The sequence below is a fragment of the Phoxinus phoxinus genome (assembly GCF_949152265.1).
Source record: "Phoxinus phoxinus genome assembly, chromosome: 9".
NCBI lineage: Eukaryota > Metazoa > Chordata > Actinopteri > Cypriniformes > Leuciscidae > Phoxinus > Phoxinus phoxinus.
The window spans coordinates 19,619,234-19,636,514 of NC_136884.1; the positions used below are offsets into that span (position 1 = coordinate 19,619,234).

General features: G+C 38.5%; 1 protein-coding gene and 1 long non-coding RNA gene across 2 annotated transcripts in view; both read left to right on the forward strand.

Moving 5' to 3' along the window:
* The window catches only part of LOC307004322 (putative C-type lectin domain family 20 member A), a 34,957-nt gene extending 18,446 nt beyond the window's left edge, over positions 1-16,511 (forward strand). The window contains exons 3-5 of the mRNA XM_079623450.1: positions 12,197-12,535; positions 12,632-12,717; positions 15,841-16,511. Coding sequence (XP_079479576.1) covers positions 12,197-12,535; positions 12,632-12,717; positions 15,841-15,933 — 518 coding nt within the window. The 3' untranslated portion in view covers positions 15,934-16,511. The remainder of the gene's footprint in view (positions 1-12,196; positions 12,536-12,631; positions 12,718-15,840) is intronic.
* LOC307004664 lies at positions 293-8,548 on the forward strand. Its single transcript, XR_013799095.1, has 3 exons — positions 293-551; positions 1,467-1,606; positions 6,713-8,548. It is a non-coding gene; the product is annotated as an uncharacterized lncRNA (long non-coding RNA).
* Positions 16,512-17,281: the final 770 nt, after the last annotated feature.

The window sequence follows — 17,281 nt, forward strand, 5'->3', positions numbered from 1 at the left end:
ATGGTAGCATATACAGAGTGAACAACAGCGGTCCTAGTACTGAGCCTTGTGGTACGCCATACTGAACTTGCAACCTCTCAAATCTTTCACTGCAATTTAACATCTTCACACCTTGACTTTTGCAATTATTTTTGTGATATATTAGATGCAAAACTAACTTGTGCACTCGCAACTCAGTGGTGGCGAGAGAGAAAGGCGGATGAAATGGGACTTCTTTTGTACGCAATGATGTCAAGAATCCCGCATCCTCTGAGACGTTCTGAAATGTGAAGATCTGAGGACCCAAAAGCAGGGTACCCAGATAGCAGGTGACTGCGAGCCGGATCCGTCTTTAAACCGGCAAATCCGCGTCACAGTCACCTCCGTTTCACTGCTCTAAAACGGATCCAGCCCGGGACCGGTTTCAGTGGGCGGGAACAACAGTCGCAAAACAGATTCGGGCCGTATCCGTGGAAATGAGCGCGCGAAACGTTTTTTTCCCCTGGAGTTTAGGAGAGGGGGCAGCCACAGTCGGTACTCGGTATCCTACTACAAACAAACACTTCACCAAGGTAAGTGACACAGTGTGGTCAAACTGTTTTATTAATTATTTAAATTATTTTATTGTGTACTCGTTAGGTACATTTTAAACTTAAGGTTTGAAGTTTTTATTGCTCCTTAGATCGGTATTGAATGAATCAATGTTAGCTAACTCTTATGTTATCAGATGGCATGCTAACACGAAAACGATCCAGATTCAGACGATTGTAATTATATGTAATTGATGAATTTTAACTGCTTTAATTTTTACTGTTGTAAGTTTGAACTGCGGCAATGTTAGTGAAAGGCTAGCGCTAGCTTGACCTAGATAAGGCCTCCCGCAGTCCATCACTTTAGGTTTCATTTGTTAACATTAGTTAATATTAATTACCATGAACTAACAATGAACAATACATTAGTTACTATTACTGAAAACAGTTGTGCTGCTTCATATTTTTGTGGAAACAACTAAGTTATACCATTCAAACATGTGTGGTAAGATCAAAAAAGAGATAAAATTAATACTTTTATTCATCAAGGATGTCTTAAATCGATCAAAATTGACAGTCAATGACATTTCTAGTGTTACAAAAGATTTATATTTAGTAAATGATGTTCATTGAGCTTTCTATTTATCAAACAATCATGAAACAAATTATCACCATTTCTACAAAAATGTTGTAGAACACAAAGCAACCACAACCGTTTTCAACAATGATGATAATAATAAGAAATGTTACCTGAGTACCAAATCAACATATTAGAATGATTTCTGAAGGATCATGTGATATCTGATTCTTATCAATTTAAATTAATATTTAAATAATTTGTTTATCCCTTAACTGATCTACATTATAAAATAACTATCAATCAGTACTCAGGAGCTTGGAGGTGCAACTCATTAGTTGGAGGTTGATGTTTATTGCACTTTTTTTGTTTCTCAACAGGAGCTGTTAGGAAAAACCAGTCTTCTACCAGTGCAGCAGAGAGTGGAATAGATTCTTGCGGCATCCGTTGAATTAATCCGACCTTTGACCGTGAAGGTGTCCGGAAGGAACGTTCAAGAGCCAAAGAGGCCTTAACTGAGGTAAATTTCAAGTCAAGTCAAGTCAAGTCATCTTTATTTATATAGCGCTTTTTACAATACAGATTGTATCAAAGCAGCTTCACAGTGATAACATGAAAATAATACAAAAAATAATTTCATCATCATCCACCTTTAAGGCAGATCTATAATATTGTTGAATATTAAATGTCCCCAACTAAGCAAGCCAGAAGGTAAGGCAACAGCGGCAAGGAACCAAAACTCCATCAGGTGACAGAAGGGAGAAAAAAACCTTGGGAGAACCCAGGCTCAGTCGGGGGCCAGTTCTCCTCTGGCCAATGAGTGAACAGTGTATGAAGTTCAGAATGAATCAGAGTATTTGTCCAGTTCCGGTAGTTTGAAGTCAGAGTGGAGAGGAGGAGAGACTGGTTGACACTTCAGGTCAGCGGCGTCGTCGTCGTGTCCTGGCGCTGGTCCTTCATCAGATCTGGATACGGCCTGGTTCCGGTGGACAGCAGTAAACCTCGGGATAGACAGAGAGACTAATATTAGCGTAGACGCCGTCCTTCTTATGATGTACCAAGTACATCAGGATTACGGGAAGTGTTCCCGGTCCCGGCTGTTCTAAACTATGCAGCCTAATTATATAAGTCTATAATGTGTTATGTGTATGCTAGGCTGAAGAGATGTGTTTTTAGTCTAGATTTGAACTGACAGAGTGTGTCTGCTTCCCGGACAATGGTAGGAAGACTGTTCCAAAGTTTTGGTGCTAAATAGGAAAAGGATCTACCGCCAGCAGTCGATTTTGATATTCTAGGTATTATTAACTGACCGGAATTTTGAGATCGCAGTAGACGTGAAGGACTATAATGCGTTAAGAGCTCGCTCAAGTACTGCGGAGCTAAACCATTTAGTGCTTTGTAAGTGATCAGCAATATTTTAAAATTTATCCGATGTTTAATAGGCAGCCAATGCAGTGTTGACAGAACAGGGCTAATATGGTCATACTTCCTGGTTCTAGTAAGAACTCGAGCTGCTGCGTTTTGAACTAGCTGTAGTTTGTTTATTAAGCGTGCAGGGCAACCACCCAGTAGAGCATTACAATAATCTAGCCTTGAGGTCATAAACGCATGAACTAATTGTTCTGCATTATTCATTGAGAGCATATGACGTAATTTAGATATATTTTTAAGATGGAAGAAAGCGGTTTTACAGATACTAGACACATGACTTTCAAATGAAAGATTGGTATCAAAGAGCACACCCAGGTTCCTAACCGACGACGAAGACTTAACAGAGCAGCCATCAAGTGTTAGACAGTACTCTAGGTTATTACGTGTGGAAGTTTTTTGTCCAATAATTAGAATCTCTGTTTTTTCTGAATTTAGTAGTAGGAAATTACTAGTCATCCAATTTTTTATATCAGCTATGCATTCCGTTAATTTTGTGAATTCGTAGGTTTCGTTAGGTTTTGAAGAAATATACAGCTGAGTATCGTCGGCATAACAGTGAAAGCTAATTCCATGTTTCCTAATGATATCTCCTAATGGTAGCATATACAGAGTGAACAGCAGCGGTCCTAGTACTGAGCCTTGTGGTACGCCATACTGAACTTGTGATTGATAAGACATCTCTTCATTTACTGCTACAAACTGATAACGGTCAGATAAGTATGATTTAAACCATGCTAGTGCAATTCCACTAATGCCAACATAATGTTCGAGTCTATTTAAAAGGATGTTGTGGTCAATGGTGTCAAATGCAGCACTAAGATCCAGTAATACTAATAGAGAGATACAACCACGATCGGATGATAAGAGCAAATCATTTGTGACTCTAACGAGAGCGGTCTCGGTACTATGGTACGGTCTAAATCCGGACTGAAAATCCTCGCAGATATCATTTCTTTCAAGAAAAGAACACAGTTGTGAGGATACTGCTTTTTCTAATATTTTTGACAGAAATGGCAGATTAGAGATCGGCCTGTAATTGACTAGCTTTGTAGGATCAAGTTGCTGTTTTTTAACAAGCGGTTTAATCATAGCTAGCTTAAAGGTTTTCGGTACGTATCCTAGAGACAAAGATGAATTAATGATATTAAGAAGAGGATCTATGACATCTGGAAGCATCTCTTTCAGCAGCTTAGTCGGTATAGGGTCTAACATGCACGTTGTCGATTTAGATGATTTGACGAGTTTGCAAAATTCTTCCTCTCCTATAGCAATGAATGAATCAAATTTTCCCTCAGGGAGACTACAATGCGCTTCCTGATGCGATACTGTATTAGACGGTTGCATAGTTATAATTTTGTCCCTGATATTATCGATCTTATAAGTGAAGAAGTTCATAAAGTCATTACTGCTGTGTTGCATGGAAACTTCTGGGCTTGAAGCTTTCTTTTTCGTTAGTTTAGCCACTGTTTCAAATAAATACCTAGGATTATGTTTATTATCTTCTAATAGGGTTGAAAAATAAGCAGATCTAGCAGCTTTTAAAGCCTCTCTGTAAGCAATCGAGCTCTCCTTCCATGAAATCCGAAACACCTCTAGTTTTGTTTTCTTCCAGTTGCGCTCCATTTTTCTGGCTGCTCTCTTAAGGGCCTGAGTGTGCTCGTTGTGCCACGGCGTTGGACTATGTTCTTTAATCTTCTTTAAGCGCAGCGGAGCAACTGTGTCTAAAGTGCTGGAAAAGAGAGAGTTAAAAGTTTCTGTTGCAATATCAAGTTCTTCTAAGCTATCCGGGATGCTGAGATGATGAAACTGATTAGGAAGGTTATTGATAAAGCAATCTTTAGTGGCAGAAGTGATCGGTCTAACATATTTATAACACGGAGTCGGATTAGCAGCCTTGGCTAAATGTAATTTACACGAGACTAGATAGTGATCTGAGATGTCATCGCTCTGCTGCAGTATTTCAACGGCATCAACATCTATTCCATGTGATAGTATTAGATCTAGAGTATGATTACGACAATGAGTCGGTCCTGACACGTGTTGTCTAACTCCAATTGAGTTTATAATGTCTTTAAATGCCAATCCCAATGCATCTTTTTCATTATCTATGTGTATATTAAAGTCACCAACAATTAGTACTTTATCTGCAGCCAATACTAATTCTGATAGAAAGTCCGCAAATTCTTTGATAAAGTCTGTATGGTACCCTGGTGGCCTGTATACAGTAGCCAGCAGAATTTTCAAACGTGATTTATCGTTTACACTATATATTTTTACATTAAGCACCAACACTTCAAAAGAATTATATTTACAACTAGATTTCTTAGTGGTTTTGAAAATATTACTATAAATTACAGCAACACCTCCTCCTTTGCGTTTCAGACGAGGTTCATGTTTATAACCGTAATCTTGTGGGGTTGACTCATTTAAAGCAATGTAATCGTTTGGTTTTAGCCAGGTTTCTGTTAAACACAGCACATCTAGGTTATAATCTGTAATCATATCATTAACTATTAGCGCTTTTGAAGTAAGAGATCGAATATTCAGCAACCCAAGTTTTATCATTTGCTCATTTGTATTATATCTGTTTTTTATTTGTTGAAGATCAATTAAATTTTTAACCTTAGATGGGTTTGAACGTATTTTGGATTTCCAAGTTCGGGGAACAGACACAGTCTCTATATGATGATATCTAGGTGAAAGAGGCTCTATGTGATGGGATTTATCTGACCTTGGTGACGTGAGGCCGCTAGCAGACGGTCGGTTAAGCCAGTCTGTCTGCTTCCTGACCTGAGGCCCAGATTGTCATGTTTTAGCTCTAAGACTATGAGCCAAATTACTAGAGAGAAGAGCAGCACCATCCCAGGAGGGATGAATACCATCTCTTTTCAACAGGTCAGGTTTGCCCCAAAAACTTTTCCAATTGTCTATGAATTCTATATTATTCTGCGGACACCACCCAGACAGCCAGCCATTGAGTGAACACAATCTACTAACTATCTCATCACTCCGGCGAACAGGAAGGGGGCCAGAGCAAATTACAGTGCTTGACATCATACTTGCAAGTTCACACACCTCTTTAATATTAATTTTGGTGATCTCCGACTGGCGAAGTCGAACATCATTAGTGCCGACGTGAATAATAATCTTAGAGAATTTACGTTTAGCATTAGCCAGCACTTTCAAATTTGCTTTGATGTCAGGCGCTCTGGCTCCCGGCAAACATGTGACTATGGTGGCTGGTGTCTCTATTTTCACGTTCCGTGTAATAGAATCGCCAATAACTAGGGCACAATCAGAATAATTCTCAGTGGGTGTTTCACTGAGCGGGGCAAATCGATTTGTTATCGGAACGGAAAAGGGGTTTTTTGATCCGCGACTAGAGCGATCTCTCACTGTCACCCATCTGCCCTGCTGCACGGGCTCTACTTCAGCCGGAACCGACTCATGTAAAGAGTTCACTAGGCTAGGCGCATCCAAAATAGTATCTAAAGCTCTAGCACTCTTCTTACTATTCTCGATTAAAGTTTGGATGCGTGTCTCTAGTTCTGAAATCTTCTCCGTCAGCCTGACTGTCTCCTTGCATTTATCACATATAAATCCTATATTGCCGACAGAGAAGGCTATGGTAAACATGTGACATGAAGTGCAGGTGACAATAACAGGAGAAGACATTACTCACCGTGTTTGTTGACTGATTCTTACTCACCTGGGCTTTTATGAACTCAAAGGCGCGGGCGCGCGAGAGAAAAATAAATAACTGAGCGCACGGGTGGTGCGTTAAAAGGCTAGCGAGTTAGCGTGTTGTGCTGACAATAACGGAAGCTAGCAATGTCAGGTTAATCTGAGATGTTGAGTAAGATGTATTTAGTAGTATAAACAACTAGAATTTATAATAAATGATGGTTCAAAACAGAAAGAAATACGAAGCTAATACGAGGCTTAGACGCAGCAAACAAACTCACAGCAGCAGCAGTCACAGCGAGGCAGACAGGAGCAATCGATCAGCAACAGGAGCAATCGATCAGAACAGGAGCAATCGATATAAAGAACGGGACGAGCTTTGCGGGACCAAAATATTTCAGATAGAAGAAGCACAGTACAGTACAAAACAGCCGTCAGATTATTTATTTAGTGCGACATTTACATGAAGATCTAACAGCTTTCTTCTTGGTCTTTTTGTTTTCCTTTTTAGATGCCTCATGGGAATTAAACAGCACATATGAAGTGGTTTGTAATACCATGGCCTCCGACCTTATGTCCTGATTGGTTCTTGATGTGTTTACGGTTCATTTAAAACTATTTTGGCAACACTTTACAATAAGGTTCATTGGTTACCTTAGTTAACATGAACTAAGAATGAACAATACTTAAGCATTTATTAATCTTAGTTAATATTAATTTCAACATTTACTAATACGTTATTAGCTGTATTTTTGTTAACTAACATTGACAAAGATGAATAAATTCTGCAACAAATATTTCACAAACAAATTGTTAGTTCAAAATGCTCATCGTTAGTTCATGTTAGTTAATACATTAACTAATGTTAACTAATTAACCTTATTGTAAAGTGTTACCATTGTTTTGTATGCCTTTTTTTCCATTTCTTTGCATATTTCTGCTGCCTCTTTGATCAATGCCACATTTTTTGGGGATAAATAATAAATTCACGAGGCTTATGTCACTACACATGAATACCCATTCAAAAATATTCTTTCAAATATACATTGAGAAAAGTTCTGAGATTGTTTAACTATTTGTGTTATTACTGTTTTAAAGGGAAAGTTCACTGAAAAATGAAAATTTGCTGTTAATTTCTTCCCCCTCAAGCCATCCAATATGTAGGTGACAGTTTTTGTAGTTTTTGTAGTTTTTTTTTACTCTCTAACTGACTGTAGGCATTGACTTGCATTTTATGAATCATCATGGACCACAATTTCAGCTAAAAATCTTCTTTACTGTTCAACTGAAGAAAAAGTCACCTAGATCTTGGATGGATTTAGGGTGGCCCAAATTTTAGCTTCATAAATGTATTACAGAGATGCCTGTAAATTAACAGCAAATTTTCATTTTCAGGCAAATTATCCCTTTAAGCTTAGTGCATATTATGCAAGTATAGAGTAGAGAGGGATAGTTCACCCAAAAAAGAAGATTCTGTTTATCTATAATTTACCCTCATGTCATTCCAAAACCGTAATACTTTCATTCATCTTCCTAATCTTTTGATCTTTTCACGTAATTTGAGAGATTTCTGTCCCCTCTGTTGACAGCTATGCAACTACTATTTTGATGCTTGAAAAGTTCATAAAGAGATCTGAAAACTAGTCTATGTGAATTGAGCGGTTTAGTCCATATTTTCTGAAGAGACTCGATCGCTTTATATGATGAGCAGATTGCATTTAGGCCTTTATTCACATATAACATTGATCAGTGAACATAAACAGAAGCTCAACCGAACCTGCTTGACACGCGACAACAAACCTCTTGTAGCTCAAGAGCTCAAACGTGCTGCGTAACACGAGAATGAACCTTATTGGTTCTTGCACGTCAACCGAACATGCTTGAGCTTTCGTTTACCACAACTGATGTGTGAGTTAATGAATGTTTATATGTGAATACAAGCCCAAATTCAATCCGTTCATCATATAACGGGATCGTGTCTCTTCAGAAAAGTTTGGACTAAACCACTCGATTTATATGGATTGGTTTTATGATCTCTTTGTGAACTTTTTAAGCATCAAAGTGGCTGTTGCATAGCTGTCAATGGAGGGAGTCAGAAATCCCTCAGATTACATTAAAATATCTTAATTTGTGTTCAAAAGATGAACGAAAGTCTTACGGGTTTTGAACGACATGAGGGTGAGTAATTGATGAGTTTTCATTTTTATGCGAACTAAACTTTAACGGCAAGTAGAGACTTCAGTGTTTTATATAAACTTTAAGTACTTGTGTAAAAATGATATGCATAGTGGCACTGTTTTGCATTGTTTTGTGTATTTGTTTTAATATGCTAAATAAAAGTTGGATCAAAAGATAAAGCCCTTGAATACGAAATATTTACTGTCCAATTATTTTTTTTGAATGCATGATTATTATTGTGAAGTAGTTGTGAAGTAGTGGCTGTGAGTTAGTGCTAACACTAGTTTATCAGGTGGTATTTTAGTGTAAAAAAAGTGTTCAATACAGTAATTGTCTTTACATCTAAATCAGTACTTTAAACTTTCAAGCATTTCATGTTAAAACCTAACAGAAATAATATTAGTGGCATAAGACCATAAGATATTAGATCATGTATATGAGAAGATTCTTGAAATTCTAGATATGTATATTACTAGTGAGTGAGTGAGTGTGTGTGTGTGTGTGTGTGTGTGTGTGTGTGTGTGTGTGTGTGTGTGTGTGTGTGTGTGTGTACTGTATACAAAATGAGCTGGCCCTGATCCGGCATGGTTCTGGACCAGATCCAAAACAGAGCTGTACCAGATCTGGCCCACATTTGGGCCAAATCTCCATAAAGAAATCTGGAGCTTTTTTTTTTTTTTTTTGCTATCTGGGTATAAACAGAGATAATTACACGATGGGATAAATAATTACACGATGGGAAAACGCAGATATTTCTCTGCGTTTTGGCCTGTCATTTACACGAAAACGCAGTTTTTATCCCAGAAAACGATTATTTCTAAAAACTCCGGCCAAAGTGGAGATTTCTGAAAACGGCGGTTATATGTTGTCGTATCAACTGGGAGAAACGGGGTTTTAGGTTCTCTCTTGTCGATTCTGAGGATTCTGATTGGCTTGCATGGCTTTATCCTTCTCCCTACACTGCCGCCCATAGGTTTGGCATAGTTATGATGGCGCTCGACGGCGTATTTATGCGGGTTGTGTGCACAATGTTATTATTGAAAACGGAGGAGGGGAAATATTAGTTTCTCTAAATACCCGGCTATGTGTAATGTGGCCTAATATTAGAGTAGACACCATCCTTCTTATGATGTACCAAGTACATCAGGATTTATGGGAAGTGTTCCCGGTCCCGGCTGATCTAAACTATGCAGCCTAACGTTGAGTTCTAGAAGTCTATAATGTGTTATGTGTATGCTAGGCCAAAGAGATGTGTTTTAATCTAGATTTGAACTGACAAAGTGTGTCTGCTTCCCAGACAATGGTAGGAAGACTGTTCCAAAGTTTTGGTGCTAAATAGCAAAAGTGTCACAGAATGGTAAATAGTGAAGCGAGGATTCATGTGCAGGAAACTTAGGATCTTTACTAAACAAAACAACAAACCAAAACTCCCCGTGGGGGAAAACAAGACAAAGAACAAGAATCAAACAAGAAACACAAGGGAACATAGACAACGAACCAGCACAGGACTGCAAACACAGGGAGACTAAACAGGAAGCAAACAAAAGAGTGACAAGGAAGGCAGGTGGGGCAAATTAATCAATAATCAGGTAACAAGATGGGAGGGGTTAGACAATTGACAGGAGAGCACATGGCACAAGGAATTACAAGACAAGCCATGTGCTTGCAACAAACCAGACTAACTGTGCGCTCACACCGGATGCGAATAGTGCATCAAATTCGCGCCTAGTTATACGCTTGACCACTTTGTTTCAATTCGCGCGTAAAAACATAAGTTTGAAGCGATATTAAAAGTTTCGAAACCCGTTGGCGGCCATCTTTTTACAAGATGTGTGATGTTGATGACCAGACCCTTCGGAGGCGAACCCAGTTTGGTGAGTTTTTCACCATTTGCTCCAGGAGCTGCGCCTGGATGACGGTCGCTTTCAGCGGTACTTCCGCCTATCCCGCGCCCTAACCCTAACCCTAACCCTGACCTGCTGTCCTGCATCGGAGAGATCATAATCCTATGTCACTTTATGCTACGTGAAGCAAGCAGGTTCCTGATTGGTTAATGCGGTGCGAATTGACGCAGAAGTTCCGATTTTTCAACTCGGGCGGCAGACGCGAATTCGCGTCAAACGCGTGAATGCACAAAAACACTATAAAATCATTCACTCAATTCGCGTCTACCGCGCCGCACTCTACGCCTCATTCGCACCGCAGGATTATTTTACGCCCGTAACGCATCTTTGCATTGACTTAACATTGAAATCACTCGCGCCTGACACGTTATTCGCGTCCGGTGTGAACGCACCATGACACAAAGCTGTAGTTTGTTTATTAAGCGTGTCGAGCAACCACCCAGTAGAGCATTACAATAATCTAGCCTTGATGGCATGAACACGTGAACTAATTGTTCTGCATTTTTTATTGAGAGCATATGACGTCATTTGGTTTTAGCCAGGTTTCTGTCAAACACAGCACATCTAGGTTATGGTCTGTAATCATATCATTAACAATAAGTGCTTTTGAAGTAAGAGATCGAATATTCAGCAACTTGAGCTTTTTCTGATTAATTACTCAAAAAAAAACGTACAAGTAGATGTATAAAACTATTAAACAAGTCAGGGACAGTGACACGTGTAGCTTGAACTGTATTACTGTTTCAATTAATCGAAGTTAAGCATTCTTCTGCTTTTGGGTCCTCAGATCTTCACATTTCAGAACGTCTCAGAGGATGCGGGATTCTTGACATCATTGCGTACAAAAGAAGTCCCATTTCATCCGCCTTTCTCTCTCGCCACCACTGAGTTGCGAGTGCACAAGTTAGTTTTGCATCTAATATATCGCAAAAATAATTGCAAAAGTCAAGGTGTGAAGATGTTAAATTGCAGTGAAAGATTTGAGAGGTTGCAAATGCCTAAGTGAGGTTGTACTGAGAATGTGAATGAAAGAATAAGTGCAACTATGTACTAGAAGTTTGTGTATGTCATTGTATTTCTGTGAATGACATTTCACACATTTGTAACTACTTGTCTGCAAATCTCAACATTCAACTTCAGATTTTTATTTGACAGGTTTTCACATTGGAGCGGTGAGTCAAAATTTTAGTTTACAAGTACAAATCTTTATTGTGCAAGATTTGTTTCTCCTTTGTATTTTTTAGTTTAGTTTATGAAACTACACTTTGAAGTATACTCTCAGTAAACTACTTGTTTATTGTTTTATACTGCAAATATACTTGTAAGGTTTTTTTTTTTTGAGTGATTAATAAATAGTAAATATTAATAGTAAATTCCTAAGTACACTACCAATGGACTAGCCTACACAAAAATTAAGATACTCAGAATTAGGAACATATTGTTTTTTTTCTTTATAAATCAATATTTTCAAACATTTTAAGTTTATAAGACAGTAATTAAACTGGCTTTAATAGGCTACTCAATCAAAAGATTAAACACAACTACAAGCCAAGTATACTTAAACACTTTTAAGTATATCTCGATCAAAAGATAGGTACAAATAGGCCAAATATATTTAAACCTTTCTGTCAGTATGTCAAGTATACTGAAGGGCAATTTTAAGTTTATTTCTGAAAAATATATAAAAAAGTAGACTTTCTTAATTTTAGTTTAAGAGAAGTATACTAGTAATAGCACACTTGAATAACTCTTGGTTGGAACTCTAAGGTATTTATCTACATGAGGAATTTCAAAACAGTGGATCCTTACTTACTAAACATCTAGCCAAAGCACTGACAAATGTACTCTATAATATTTACTCTGTGCAAAAAAACAAAACAACATAATAATAATTTAACCAACTCATATTACAGAGAACAGCACAAAAAGGTTTGTTTTCGTAAGCGCTACCAAGACCTGGAAGGATGCTCAGATCTACTGCAGACAGTATTACACAGACCTGGTCATCATTCAGAATCAAACTGAGAATGACCAGCTGACTGCGATGCAACCAACTGCAAGTGCTTGGATTGGTCTTTTCAGAGACGTGTGGAAATGGTCAGATGCAACAAATGTCTCCACTTCCTCCTTTACCTGGCTGACTAAACAACCAGACATGGTTACTCTGCAAAGACCTTGTGGTGTTTCAGATCATGGTGGTATGATCAGTTATCAGCTCTGCTCAAATGTCCTTCCTTTCCTCTGCATGCAACGTAAGTCTGATCCTTAGCTACTGATTGTTTTAACAAATGTTAGAAATCCAATTTCAGTGTTCCTAATACTCTTGCTGCTTTGTTATATTCTAACAGGTACAAAGAAACAGATTGTGAGAGTGAAGATAAAAAGTGGTCAGAATCTAAATGACCCTATAGTGTTGAAGGCTATCTTACAGTGGGTATGTATCAAACTATTTGTGTTGAAACCGATAATGGAGAATATGTAGTACAAATAGTGTACAATTCAATGTCCTACGAAGCATTAGTGGCACACATCCCATGTTATTATCCAACATAAAAATAGCCCATCATGAAAAATGACTAGCTTAAAACATGTTAAATACCTGTATATTTTCTTTTAAATTATCATCGAATGGTGAGTGTTTTTGGGAAAACAGACATTGAGTTCTCATTCCCAAAGATGAAATGGACCATCCAGACTTTGATCAGCGACGGGTACAAAAGCAAACATCTGCCATGGTATGGGGCTGCATCAGTGCAAAGGCAATGACTATGTAAATGTCACACCCTCACAGCACAAAGTCTGTCTCCTGTGTTCCTCAGCCTCCTGTCAATCAAAGGGTGGGAGAAAAAAAGGCTGTGACACATTCACTTGAGAGCAAAATTAAGAGAGAACACCCTTCAGGTGTCATGATTGTCTGAAGCAAGACAGCAAAAGCTCAGATTGAACTAAAAGCTCCTGGTTGTCAAGAAAATTCAAGACACATATGCCCTGGAGTTGTAATGGTGCCAGAGCAGAATCCATGCACTTAGTTAAGGTATGAGGGGCTAAGAACAGGCCAAATGGAAGAACCTAGAATTGGTAAGCTTTGCCCCCAAAAGCAAACCTAAGAAACTTCATGTGTTCTAGAGTGAAGTTCAGAAGTAAGCAGATCTCGTGATTAGGCATACACCACCATTCTTTTTTTGTGTATGTCATAAAAGTCAAAAAAGTCTCTGAGCAACCAACTATTGTGGGGAACATGTCAGCTGTAGTTGGATTGCATATCCTTCTCTAAGGTTTGAAGAACCTAAGAAGACATATATGATAGAATTCACCCCTCTGTCAAATGAGCTGATAGAGGCATCAGACGTTTCAAAGTGAGCACTGAGACCCATACTAGGCAATATGATTGACTGACTGTGCAGACCCAGACTGATCTCATGAAATGGCGTATGTATGACACGCCAATTCGTATTCCATTCGGCGTGCTATCAAGATGCATAATCGCTTTTTGGCGTGTTTTTCCAATCATACACGCGGAATCACATGCGGGGATAATGGTTCGTTTCGGCGTAGACATACACGCGGAATCACATGCGGGGATAATGGTTCGTTTCGGCGTAGACATGCACGCGGAATCACATCCGGGGATGATGGTTCGTTTCGCTCAGAACATTTGACAGATGTTGTTCCGAATTTTGACTCCCTGCCAAATTATTAACCCCCTCGTTGAAGTCAGTACCTGATTCCCTAATCCTAACCGCACTTCTAATCCTAACCCCTCACCCACAACTAATCCTAAACCTACCCATACTAGGGCGTAGACATACACGCGGCGTAGACATACACGCGGATAGCTCAAAATGCGTACAGATAACACGCCACTGTATATTTACGCAAAGTCATGTCATGTTGGCAGACCGGTAAATATCTACATCTGCATACAGCATGTGAAATTTGAGGAGCATAGATTAAAGTCCCTGTGAAGTCAAAATTAAGTATGTGTTCTGAGTTTGTCACACCACAGAAAAATGTGTTATTAGCCACCCAGCCAAATTTGAATGATAAAAAAACCCGGCAAGTACATAAAATAACCTATCAAAATCTTGAAAAAATATTTAATTTTTCGAGAATAAATAAGAGAGTATTGAAGAATACTGCTCTCAAATGCGGGGGGGCGTGTCCGCTGGCTGCGCTGCAACTTACACTACATTGGTGGGCACGCACTGCTGATGATGGCGCACCAGTTGTCAGTGCGACGGGAGGATGAAGGCCGAGGCGGGAGATAGTCGGTTCGGCCCCATTCACCAGTTGTCTCCGACTAAAGTTTATAAAACTATCCCGTGTAAAATGATCACTACAGAGGCGGGTTTTGGCAGTGATCCTCAGCTCTCCATCAAAGTGGCTCTTCACAAAATTAATCCACCTCTTCTTGATGTGATCGTTTTTTGGAAATTTAAATAGTAGGCTGTAGTAACTAAAAGTACTGACAGTAACTCGCGATTGAGTGGCAAAAAACAAAAAAATTGTTAGGGGGAGGGGCCAGCCTCAGTGGCTCCAGTGTGTCATCAAGTAGGGGCGTGTCCAGGAACTCAGGGGCTCCAGTGCATCATTGAGCCCCCATTTTAGCCCCGCCCAAAAAACTCCGGAACACAGCAATGGTGAAAAACTGTTTAACTGTTTAATAACATTTATAATGTGTTTAGAATTTTTTTTAAGAATTGCCTTTACAGGGACTTTAATTCTGTGCCCTAGTTTGCTACAGACCTTTCTTTGAACCTTTCAAGTTTGACTCAACTTGAGTGGTCCAGAATACACCATGAGCAGAACAACAACATAGTGGTTGTAAAAACCAAGGCACATCTCCAATGCATTAAGGGCATTGTTACACAGAGCGAGGAAAAACTGCCATTTAAAATGCACAATTGGAGTGTTGTCAACCCAAAATGAGGTGGAAAGGAAGAATGAACAGTCAAATTTATAAGAAGTGTCTGACTGCACACCCTGCTACAACCACAACGTTGAGGTTGTGTTAACCGAAATGCAGCTTCTGTGGACAGAGGGCATCATTCCCCATTCATGCTTGTTCTGTTACAGTAATTGTCAAAGTTCATAATAATTAAAGAGTAAATGTTTGATTGCATCAAGGATACTTGAGATTTAAATATTTTGTGAAGGTTAAGCAACGCCATTCAATGACCATTTGTAAAAAAAATAATGTAATTCACGAGTTCACACTTACATATAATTTGAGGGGGTAAAGTTTAATGCGTATTTGGCGTGCTGTCCGGGGGGAGGGCACCGAGCTCGGAGTTCGTCCCGAACCCAGAGTACTCCCCCCTATGTAAGTGCTTAGGACTAGAAGCGTGGAGAAGGGGTGGTGGAGGGATGCTGCAAAACTGTCAATGGAATGAGGTGGGACTGCTGTATTTATACCTCTTACTATTGATTGCTGAGTGGTCTGATGTAATAAAACATCATTTATTAAAGGAACACTATGTAATCTTCCAAACTGTGTTTATGTCTTATCCTGAATCACTAATAATAACCAATTGTAATAACCAATTCTCTTCTTCAGACAAAGCTGAAGCTGAAGGAATGGGGGATTGAAAAGGAAACAAGAGTGACATGGAGGGTTCAGCCAAATGGAAATGTGTTTTCACGTGCTTGAAAACAAAATATTAGTTATACAATTGTAAGTTGATTTATCAAATTATTGGGATTTGCAAGAAAATTATGGACTTTCTTCTCTCTTACATTCTCCTCGAGTGCACTTCGTTTGAGGGGGCAACAGAGGTGGCTCACTTTGACTCCAGCTGTGTTCTCAGAAGGATTGACACTGTTTCAGTACATATTAAAATTTGTATAATTCTGTTAATTCAGCTGTACACGTAAAAAGTATATTGGTGTATGATTATGATATTTTGTAAACTCTTTCAACAATCTTAAAATATGGCTTAATCATTTTCCTTTTAATTGTTAAACTCAAGTTTTATATCAGTACAGCTTTGATTTCATTGAAAAGTGGGGGAGTGTCATTCTGTTTCCTGATAAAAAATAAATACCTTTATTTGCTTGTAACAAAACACTTTTTTGTTTGAAAATATATTGCACAGCTATATTTATAAAATGTTTTTAATTTGTTCTTTATTAATTGATCTAAAAAAATTACTAGTTATGTTGTTCAAGATCATTTTCTGTATGCATAAATCAAATAAATAAAATGCTTAAATCATTATAGCACCATTCATATCTAGTCCCTTTGTAGATATGTATGCACACCACACACAGAAACTTGTATATAATGTACTCTAGGCCTTCTGACAAAAGTTAATTTAGTTCTATTTAGTTAGTAATTTAGTTAATGAAGAGTGTAACATTAATCATCAACTTTAATTTCACCCAAAAATTGTGACAAAAAAACAGTTTAGTCTTGTATCCTTGGTTCATTGAGATGAGGGAATGAAGTCTTGCGTAGCCAGACCTGCAGACTGGCGGCAGAAGGTCTGGACTCCATAGCAGCTTTCCTTGGACAAGGACAAACTAGAGGCAATCTGACTTACATGTTAACCCTCTGGGGACCAAGGTGTTTTTGGGGTCCTTAAGATGTTCTGACATGCCCTGACATTTGTGCTTTTTTCAGTTGCTTATAAACATATTACTGGCAAAGGTGTAATTACACTCTATTTATCACAAACAGGGCTACCATAATATGTGAGCAACATGCATGTACATGTTTGTATTTTTGAGAGAATGTTTTTTGCATGGTTATTCAAAAAACTAAAAATTAAAGTGTCTGAAATAACGCCACAAAACACATAGTAAATATGTGTTAACAATACTTTTGAGTAATGGATGGTGTCACCTAGAGTTTTTCCTTCAAAATGATCTGAAAATCATCCTGCTTAATCATTCACATAAAACAATACATTGATTTACATTTTGTAAAACACTTTTTGTTTGGGAAGGCAATATGCGCAGGGGCGTGGCCGATCCAACACCAGCATGAATAGTAAGTG